Source organism: Belonocnema kinseyi, chromosome 1, assembly GCF_010883055.1.
Source record: "Belonocnema kinseyi isolate 2016_QV_RU_SX_M_011 chromosome 1, B_treatae_v1, whole genome shotgun sequence".
Lineage (NCBI taxonomy): Eukaryota > Metazoa > Arthropoda > Insecta > Hymenoptera > Cynipidae > Belonocnema > Belonocnema kinseyi.
The window spans coordinates 105,613,886-105,624,826 of record NC_046657.1 but is presented as its reverse complement, the minus strand read 5'-3'; the positions used below and the strand labels follow the sequence as shown (position 1 = coordinate 105,624,826).

Genomic DNA, 10,941 nt, shown 5'->3' with positions numbered 1-10,941 from the left:
GCGCATACTTTGAATAAAATATTTGTTATCATTCTCTTGAAATAAATGTGTTTTTTTCTTGAAAAAATACCGGTTTCATATGTATACACCTGGTACATATATCCTCTAACTAAAAGGATGAATTCTCAGCAAAATGGCTGCAGCTTTAACTAAATATTTGAATTTTCAACCAAAAAGATTATTTTTCTACTAAAAAAGACGAATTTTAACAAAATTCGTACATTTTTTACCAAATAATTGAATTTTTCCCCAAGAACATTAATTTTATGCGATAAAAAATAATTTTTAGCAAATTACATAAATTTTCCACCAAACAGTTCTAAAAATGGATGTGATGGAATATTTGAATGTTAACAGTGAAGAAAATACAAGCTTTAACCAAAAAATGCAACAGTTAACCTTTCATCTAATAAAATTAATTTTCTATCGAAAAAATAATTTTCGAATAAAAAATTTAGTTTTGTTCCACATGCTTTAATTTTATACCACAATTGTTGAATTTTTAAGCCTGAGTTTAAGAAAAAGAAAGAGCATCAATTTTACACCAAGAATGTGAATTTTCAGCCTGGATAAGATCGATTTGCAATTAAAAGTATCAAGATTCAATCAAAAATGTAATCTTTTCATTCAAAATAGTTCATTCCCAACCCAAAAAATGCGATTTTTTCTCTAAAAAAGTTGATTTTCATCTAATCAGTTGAATTTTCAGCAAAATACTTAGATCTTCTGTTCAAAAATTAATTTTTGACTTAAGCAAATAATGACTTAAACTAAAATGGTGTATGTCAGAAAAAAACTTTAAAGTAGTTCCACTTTAAACCAAGTAGTTGAATTTTCAACCAAGAAGAAAGTTTTCTAACAAAAAAGACAAATTTTCAACGAAATACATCATTTGTCCACCACATAATTTGAATATTTGATCAGAAACGATCAATTTTCAATTAAAAATGTCAATTTTCTATAAGAATGGAATATTAAAATTTTCAATTAAAAAATTAATTTCCAATCAAAAGAAAAAGATTAATTTTCTTAATTAACTTTTTTTCTAGAATATTTCTATTTTCGGGTTAAAAGTTGAACTTTTGCCCTAAAAATATGAATATTCTCGAAAAAAGTTAATTTTCAGTCAGTCATTAGAATTTTAAAAAATAGTTTAATTTTCAGTTAAAAAAAAATTAATTTCCAAGAAAGCAGATCAGCTTTCAACCAATGAGTTGAATTTTCAACCTAAAAAAGTGATTTTCTAAACAAAAAATGTAAAGTTTATATTTGAAAACAAATAATATAATTTAAAATTTTAAAAAAATTGGATTTAACCAATGAAAACAACTTTTTAGAAAATATTTGAATTTTCAATTAAAACAAATTATTTTTTAATCCAAAAGTTAAGTTTTTAACGAACAAAATTATTTTTTAACTAAAAAGGACGAATTTTGAATCAAATGCATGAATATTCAACTAAATAGTGGAATTTTCAATTATAAAAGATAAAGTTTTAATTAAAAATATCGAGATTCAATCAAAAATTTAAATTTTCAGTTTGAAAACTTTCAACAAAAGAAAAAAATTCTGCTACTAAATTCAACCAAAAACCACGAATTTTTAACAAAATTGTTGAATTTGCAGCAAATAATATGAATTAAAAAATATATATATTAATTTTCTACCCAAAAGGACGAATTTTCACCAAAATATCTGAATTAAACATTAAAAAAATAGAATTTTCTGCCGAACACAGTGGATTTTCTACAAAAAAGTTAATTTTATACCAAATATTACATTTTTTAAATCAATAGTTAAATTTGTAAGCAAATAGTTGAATTTGTAACTAAGAAATTATAAGTTTCCATCAAAAAATGCAATTGTTATATTTTAAGTTTAAAACATTCATTTTCAACAATCAAGCAATACAAAAATTTCAAAGACGATTAATTTTCTACCCACAAAGACATTTTTTCAATAAAATACATGAATTGTCCACATAATATTTGAATTGTCAGGAAAAAGGTTAATTTTTGACCAAGTAAATAATTTTTGAAATAAATAGTTTAATTTTTAACGAAACAGTTGCATTTTCATTAAAAAGAATCATTTTCAACGAAATAGTTACATTTTTTTTTTTTACCAAAAATGATTATGTGTACGAAGATATAAATTTTAAAATAGTTAATACTTATTTTCTGTGAAAAAATTGAATTTTCAACTCTAAAGTTATAGTTTTTAACAAAAAGGTTATATTTCTACTATATACATACTTCAATTTTCTATCAAATTGTTAAATTTATAAGACAAAAAGATGAATTTCTGCAAACCAGTTCAATTTTTAAACCGTAAAGATGAATTCTTAACGAAACCTGTAATACTTCATATTTCAACGAAAAACTATTTTAATTTGAAATACAAAACAGTTCAATTCAAACCAAAAAAGATTCATTTTTAACAAAATTGTTAAATCCTCAACAAAGTAATTTAAATCTTTTGGATTATTATTAAAGAAACATCTCTTTTAGAAGAAATCTTGCTATTAAAAAGTATTTTATTTGTCAAAGTATAGTTGTTTTACTCATTTATACTCGGTTTTTGAGTGTACACCAGGTTAAAAAATATTAATGAAAAACTTTAAAATGTTTCAACATATTTCAAAGATTTGAAAATAGTTTTAAGTATTTTGAACATATACAATGATTTCACGAATTTCAAAGATCTCGAATATTTCCAAAGATTTTGAAACTCAAAATATTTCAAAGATTAAAAAAAAAAAGTTTCAAAAAATTTCACAAAGCCTTCAAGTTCCAGCAGATTTTACAAAAATTTCAAGATTTCATAAAGACTTTAAGTATTGCAAGAGATTTTAAAGAATTCACAAAGATTTCCAAGATTTTAAGGATTTCAAAGATGACGTATGTCCGCGAAAAAATAACAATTTGTTTATTTATCGTTCTGCTTTCTTAAAAAATTGTTGGCCAATAAAAAATGGAACGGCTCATTTTTTACATTTATCACAAGTAGTTGTTTCATTATTTTATGTTAAAACAAAAGTGATCTGGAAAAACTTGACTTCCTGACCTGGAAAAACTGGAAAAGACCTTAACCTTCGTTTCCAAGATAGTTAAAGTTTCAGTTGAAAAAAGAAACAAATTCTCATCCAAATAGTTAAATTTTTCACCAAAGAGGTGAATTTTCACCCAAAAAGATACATTTTTAACAATACAGTACAACTTTCAACCAAGTTGTCGAATTTTTGACCATGAAAGATGTGTTTTTAACAAAATACTTGCATTTTCAACAAAATGATTAAATTTTCAATGAACTAGTAGAATTTTTAACCAAAATAAAAATTTTAACGAGAAAAGGGCGAAGTTTCGTGTAAACATGAGGAAAAAAAGCACATTTTTTTTAACTGGAAAAAAGAGAAGAATATAGAATAACGTGTGAAGTCTGAATTATGAAAGTAATCAAAAAATGGACTAATTAATAATTTTGATGTTATTTTTTTTTTCTACTGGTTCGAGAATCAATATTTTATAAATATTGATTTTTAAAATGTCGAAAAAAATGCTCTCTGGCAAATAAAAAAAAACTGTAACCTTGCATGATATCTTTCGCAAAAGTCGCAAACTCTCTTAAAATTTATCATCCAGAAACGTTCCTTTCCCTCCACCTGTAATTAACCGTTAATTTTTTGTGGCTCCCCCCCCCCCCTTCCGCTCAAATTGTCAGCTTAGTTTCCGGACGATTAAACTCGAGACCCTTATTTATATTCGAAACTTCACGCTAAAATTGAGAATTATAAAATGAAGAATGTTCAGTTTTCGTTACTTTAATATTTTTAAATAAAATATTTAATACAATTGTAATTTTCTATACTTACAATTTAAATTCCCTATAAATTGTTTTGTTTATAAATGATTCAAAATTTAATTTTCAAATTAAATAAAAAATCAGCAAGAAATTCACGCGTCCTTGATTACAATTTTCACGATCTGTCAATACCAATGCAAAGAATTTTCCCCGGCAGTTAATTTTTTATCTTAGACAAATTCAATTTTAACTTTTTTTTAATATAATAAGATTTTAGAATTCAAGCAGCTTTGACTTTGAAACATTTAACAAATTAAAAATTATTTTTATTTAAAAGCGCTAATTGAATTTCAAATCCTTTGTATTTTAAGTAATCAATTTTTAAAGTTTTTAGTTTTTCTATTTTCGAGATTTTATTCTGAAATAATTTTATTTACAGATTCTCGATTTGAGAAGAAAAAAACTCTTAAATTTTGAACGCCTTGAATTTATTTTGACCACTTATTTGTATTATTATTTGCATTTGTTAAATTATTTAGTATTATTAATGTCCAAAAACATTTATTTGTGAACAATTATCGGAAATTGCTTATTTCAAATACTTGAAATAAAATACTTTGTATTTCAAGCTCTGTCAAGTTCTACCAGGAAAAAAAGGGTTCTTCGAGCCCTTCCAACTGGGATTTATTTCAAAGGGGTCATAATTTTTCTCTCAGTTTCCCGTCGAAAAAAATTGGTAGATCTTAAAAACTTAAAAATGATTTTTTTTTCTTCACTTTTTTCAAAGGTTTACAGGAACAGAAGATGGCGACACATTTTCACTGATCAACTCGTTCCTGGAGACATTGTTTCGATAACGAGATCTCAGAATGATAATCTCGTGCCCTGTGATATGCTTCTATTGAAAGGACCCTGTGTTGTCGACGAAAGTATGTTAACGGGAGAATCGGTTCCACAAATGAAAGAGCCGATCGAAGATGTTGAGGGAAGTCAAGTTTTGGACCTTGAAGGAGACGATAAGCTGCATATTTTATTTGGGGGCACGAAAGTCGTTCAACATTCGCCGCCTAGTAAAAATTCTTTGGGTCTCAGGGGTACTTATAATTAAATATATTAATTAAATATATAATTAATTAATTGAATAATTAAATCTAGATTTCTGGAAATAATATTTTATGTATTTCAGCGACGGATAACGGTTGCATTGCCTATGTTCTAAGAACCGGATTTTCAACATCCCAGGGAAAATTGTTGAGAACGATATTGTTTGGAGTAAAGCGCGTCACTGCGAATAATCTCGAGACTTTTGGATTCATTCTTTTCCTTTTGATTTTCGCGATTGCGGCTGCCGCCTATGTTTGGATCAAAGGTAAGATCAGTGGTGTAAGTTTAGGTTTATAAATTCTTTAAAATAAAATTAATGTAGGTAACATATTGAATTCAATGCGAAACACTTTAAATTTTTAAGATTTTAACCTGCAATATATTGCAGTTTCAATACAATTGTTGAATTTTCAACCCAAAGAGATGAATTTTTAAAACAGAGGGACGAATTAAACAAATTTACTAAATAGTCGCATTAAGAATCCAATATATAAACTTTCCAGTAAAAGAGACCAGATTTCCAAAAATAGTTCCAGATTTAATCAAATGGTAAAATCTTCAAGTGAGAAGTACGATTTTTTTCCAAGACAAGCGAATTTTCAATAAAAAAGTTACTTTTCAACCAAGAAAGATAAATTTTTAATCAAGAAAGATGACTAATAAAATAGTTCAATTTTCCATAAATAATTAGTAATTTTTTCAAATAGTTGATTTTCTATCAAAATAGTTGAATTTTTAGGATACAAAGATGCATTTTCAATCTAATGGTCGGATTTCCAAACAAAAAGGATAAAAATTCAGTCAAATATTTGAATTTTCAAGACAAAAAGGCAAATTTTTTAGACGACAGTTGAATTACTTCTTGCTAAACAAAATATTCTTGCGAAAAATTTGAGATATCTGGGGAAAAATCTCGAATTTTCATTGAATTCTTTTCAGGATTTGAGTAGACATCATAAAGAATAAAAAAATCACATTTACTTGAAACTTGTATTTAAACTTGGTTCAGTCCCACCGGACTCCCTAAATTTGAGATAATTAATTTTGAAAAGATTTTTAGTTTAAAATATATAAAAAATTAAGTATTTGGTTGGAAATTAAGCTTTGAAACAGTACGATCAAAATGAGTTTTTTTATTTTCATTTTTTAGTAATCGAATTTGAACAAGTCGAACAAGTCGAAAATCTCTTATAATCTGAGGTCGTAGGTGAAAAATTCTAGAGAATAGATGAATTTATAGTAATTTTAATTAATTTTTGTATATATATATATTATATATTTCTTATTATTATTTTTAGGAAGTGAAGATCCTGAGAGAAACAAGTACAAACTGTTTTTGGAGTGCACGCTGATTTTAACTTCAGTAGTCCCTCCCGAATTGCCGATAGAATTATCTCTGGCTGTGAACACGTCACTTTTGGCATTATCAAAATTAGGTATGAATTTATTAAAATATTAATAAATTACCCGGATTATCAAATACCTAGAAATTACTGAAATTAAAAATATTCATCAAAAACTTAATTTTTTACCATTTTTTTCTCGTTTTTAGTGCATATATTTAATTATTTAATATTAGTTTATCATTTTTTAAAAGATTTTTTAATAAGCTAAGCCTGACCTAACTATTTTAAATAACCATTGCGACCATAATAAATATTAAAGAATTTGAATTATTTTGTAGTTATTTCAAAAATTGCGAAAAAACTTCATTTTTATGGATATTTTTTCAAAACACCCGAAAATTATTTCATTTATTTCAAAACTTTGGACATATTTTTAAATCCTTTAAAATCCCTCAATTTTACTGTATAAATTCTTTAAAATATTAATAAAATATTATAAAATCTCTTGCAATTTCGTGAAGTTACATCTTTTACATTTTTTAAATCTTTAAAATAAATTTAAAGCCTTTAAATCATAAATCTGACAAAGTCTCTTGAAAGTCGGTTAAAAATTGTTTAGAAATCTCTTTCAAAATCTTTCCAAATTTAAAGAAATTCTGTAGAACCCCAGGACAATTGTTTAAATGCCTTAAAACCAATCAAATCCTTGGAAATTGCAAACCAAATTTAAGTCTCTTGAAAATTCCTTGAAATCTTTTAAAACATCTTTAAATATTTGCAAATCTCTTGAAATCTTCGAAATTCTTGAAATCTATTGAAATTCCTGGAAATCTGTTATAACATCCTACAATTTTTGATATTTTCAAATGTTGAGAAAAATTAAATCTTTAAAAATACCTTCAGATATTAAAATAAATCAAATCTTTGTAATGCTTTGAAATTTCTTAATTCTTAGGAACAAATTTTTGAAATTTCATTTAAATATGATAAAATCCTTTGAAATTTTGGTTAAGTTTTTTAGAATTCGTTGCAATCTTTTAAAATAACATACAAACTTTAAAATTGTTAGAAATTCCTTGATAATTATTAAAATCCTTGAAATGTTCTAAAATATCCTTCAATCTTTAAATTTTTTAAAATTTCAAAATCAAACAAAAATTATACCTTGAAATATTGCAAATATTTTCAAACATTTTAAATTCTTTGAAAGTCTTTAATTCTTGTGAGTAAATTCTTTGAAATTTCATTAAAATATGCTAAAATCCCTTGAAATTCTGTGAAATTATATAGAATCTGATGCTACTTCTTTGAAATTCCTTGAAATTTTTCCTAATCTTTTGAAATTTCATTTAAGTAAAATTATAAAATATCTTGAAATCCCGTGAAGTATAATAAAATCTCATGATATTCCTGAAATATCATGAAATATTTAAATTAATCTAAAATTGGATGTATTTAAATTACTGAAATATTATATAATCCCTTTGAAGTTCCTTGAAAATCCCTTAGAAACATTAAAATATCCTAAAACCTTTATTGGGAATTGTTAAACTGCGATACGCCACCTGGTGACAAAACTCCAAACGAGAAAGAATAGGTACGATTTTAAAGATGCATTTTAATTTGTGCATAAATGTGTTTTAACCATTTTTTTGTGGAGTTTAAAGTATTTATTAGATAATAAAACTAATTCTCTATTGGAAACAAAGGGTTTTAGATGGAATTTACATTTTATACAGTGAAAAAACACATTTGAACCGCTGGCGACCAAAAGGGGACAAGGCCGAATTCAGCCTGATAATATTGTCCTGAGTGTCAATTTTAAAAATCTTTCTAATTTAAATTTTAAAGATTGATACTTGTAGAGAATTTCAAGGCGCATCTTTTTTTCCTTTTGCAAAAATTTATAGGTTTTGTAGTTTTTGAGATAATTGGTAAAAAGTGGATTTTTTAAAAATGAAAAATTCCAATCTCTTTTCACTTCAACTCGCACTAATTCAGCCAATTTTCATCATTTCCCGATTTTCCCTTACAAAGTACGTGTTTAAGTCTTCTGAAACTATCTAAGAAAGAAAAACGAGAATATTGTTATAAACAAAAAAGTTATTAATTTTTTTTTGAGGCAATGCAAAAATCATGAATTTTAACCTTCAAGCGCCTCATTTAGCGAACGAATTTTAAGCTACGGAAAGCTTTCAGTGAGAAAGTTATTCATTAAGGTTCAAAGAAGTTTTCTGGAAAGTTTTAGATCAATTGGATTAATAGTTCAAAAATTATGAATGTTTTAATATTCAAGCGGTAATCTTGACGCTGCCCAAAAACGTGCCTGGCCGGCTACGTACGCGCTGCAGCGAACGACGTGAAGGTCAAGTCAATCTTACCAAAACAAATGCACAACAGTAACTCCAGATATTATCATTAAAATAATTTATTTATTAAACATTTAACTTATATTATGCATATTATTGAACAAGAATAAATTAATCAAACAATATTTTATTAGAAACTACTTTTAGTCATTTTCGTCACTCTCTTCAGTTTCTTCGGCATCTGGATTCTGAGTTTGTACTTTTAAAAAATATGATTCGAAAAATTCTTTTCCTTTAGCGCTTAAATACTGGAAGAGATTTTTTACATCCTTTATTTTGGCAGCTTTTAATTCAATTCGGGGCGGAAGACTTTTCGACAGATTTTCTAGTTTAAGCGTAGGTTTAAAGAAAAAAGTGGTTGGATTTTGTAACTCATAGTTGTCAAAAACATCCACTTTTCCATCAGGAAAAACATGCAAAACGAACGCTTTGCTGATTTGGAAACTTTTTGGCTTTCGCATTTTGCCTTTGAAACATTTTTCAAAATCCTGCAGAAGATCTTTACACTTCTCGACAATTGTGAATGAAGGTGAACGAGCATTGCGAATCATTTCTAAATATTCAGCTTCAGTTTCAATTCGTTCTAATTTTTTTAGCTTTTGCGAATATGTGCCAAAATTCCTATCGCACTGGCAACAGGAATGGCCTCGAACTGGAAACACATATTTAATCTCGCTTTGCAAGTAAATGGACAATAAAACCAAAAAATGAAACAATGTGTAGTTTTTATTTTGTTCCGGACATGAGTCTGAAAATAATGGTATGCTGTTGAACTTGTCTTTAGCAAATTCTTTTAATACCGCGTATTTGATAAAACTGCAAACAGCGTTAGCACCCTTCTTTACAATTCCCTCAAGAATAGGGAACATGTAACTCTGGTTCGTAGTATGTACATGTACGTTAAATAGAAAAGGCCATGCGAAACTTAGGTAAAACGCGCGGGCACGGGTACTTTTGGTAGTGGCAAATTCTGTGCAAAATCAAATTCACAGCATAGACTATTATTTTCAGAGAGTATTTGCTTTTTTAACTTCAAATAAATTTCAGCATTGTTTTTGTGATTAATTACTTCTTCGTTTACCTCTCCATTTGTCTCGTTTTTGCAGCAAGTATTGCACACGTCAGTTCTAGGTAATTTAAAACTGAAGCCAACATTTCGGTTAAAATACTTAAAATAAACGATTTGACTTATTGTCAATTTAGTCCCCGTTTTTTCTTTATAATGTTTTCCGAATAATTCGTAAAGTTCTACAAGATTTAATGAAGGATTATCAAAATATTTTAGGTTGGTAGAATTTCGTTTGTAATGTGAACTGTGATGTGGAATTGATTCGCAATGCTCTTCAATCGTTTTTTTTAAATTTTCTGTTAATTTAAGACAACTTTCGCGTACTCCACCTGCCAAATTTTTTAAAGGCTGCTTATTTAAAATCTTTTTTTGAACATTTTCAACTCTTCTTTTGCCCAAACATAAAAAAGGACAAAAAAATTTCTTACAAATCGGAACATTTTCTTCGTCAGTAGTAAATAAATATATCCAATGAATTAACCGTCCTAATTTTTCACCTGCATTCGTTTGGATAGGATCCTTGCATTTTAACAATCCTCTGAGAAACACATTTTGTTCATTATAGTTCCCGAGATTCCAAAAATTTGTATGTACTTTTTCTTGTTGCACATTTGAAAACTTTTGGTAACATTTTTCTCCACAGCAGGATTCAATAGGTTTGAAAGATCTCTCTGGGATTGGAATATCTTTAGCAATACCGTCTTTTTCAGTTTTAGACTTTGTAATGTATTCTTTTCCTTAAAGAAATAACAAATAATGCTATTAACTTCGTCATCAAAAATTTAAAATAATTATATTAGACTATCTATATATCATATATAGTTCAGTAAAAGAATTATTTAAAAAATCAAGAATAAAAAAAGTCATAAAATATTAAATTTATGATTAAAATTTATTTAAAAATTGTATTGACGATTTCCAATCGTACCTGATTTCTGGAACATTTTTCTTATTTTTAATCCACGAATCTTCATTTTTAGTTGTTTTTCTACCTTGCTTCATTTTAATATCTTTTTCTTTTTAATTAATATACTCAAAAATATCTAAAAAATCTCAATAATCTCAAAAAAATGCTTTTCCAACTATTATAAGAAACAATCACTTCGCTGCTTCTATGCTTTATTTGTAGAATTTCATAGAAGATGACAATAAAAGTTACTGTTGTGCATTTGTTTTGGTAAGATTGACTTGACCTTCACGTCGTTCGCTGCAGCGCGTACGTAGCCGGCCAGGCACGTTTTTGGGCAGCGTC

General features: G+C 26.9%; 1 protein-coding gene across 1 annotated transcript in view; it reads left to right on the top strand.

The window, feature by feature from the left end:
• LOC117179399 (manganese-transporting ATPase 13A1) overlaps window positions 1-10,941 on the top strand; it is a 73,406-nt gene that overhangs the window by 11,156 nt on the left and 51,309 nt on the right. The window contains exons 4-6 of the mRNA XM_033371150.1: window positions 4,589-4,895; window positions 4,988-5,170; window positions 6,204-6,341. Coding sequence (XP_033227041.1) covers window positions 4,589-4,895; window positions 4,988-5,170; window positions 6,204-6,341 — 628 coding nt within the window. The remainder of the gene's footprint in view (window positions 1-4,588; window positions 4,896-4,987; window positions 5,171-6,203; window positions 6,342-10,941) is intronic.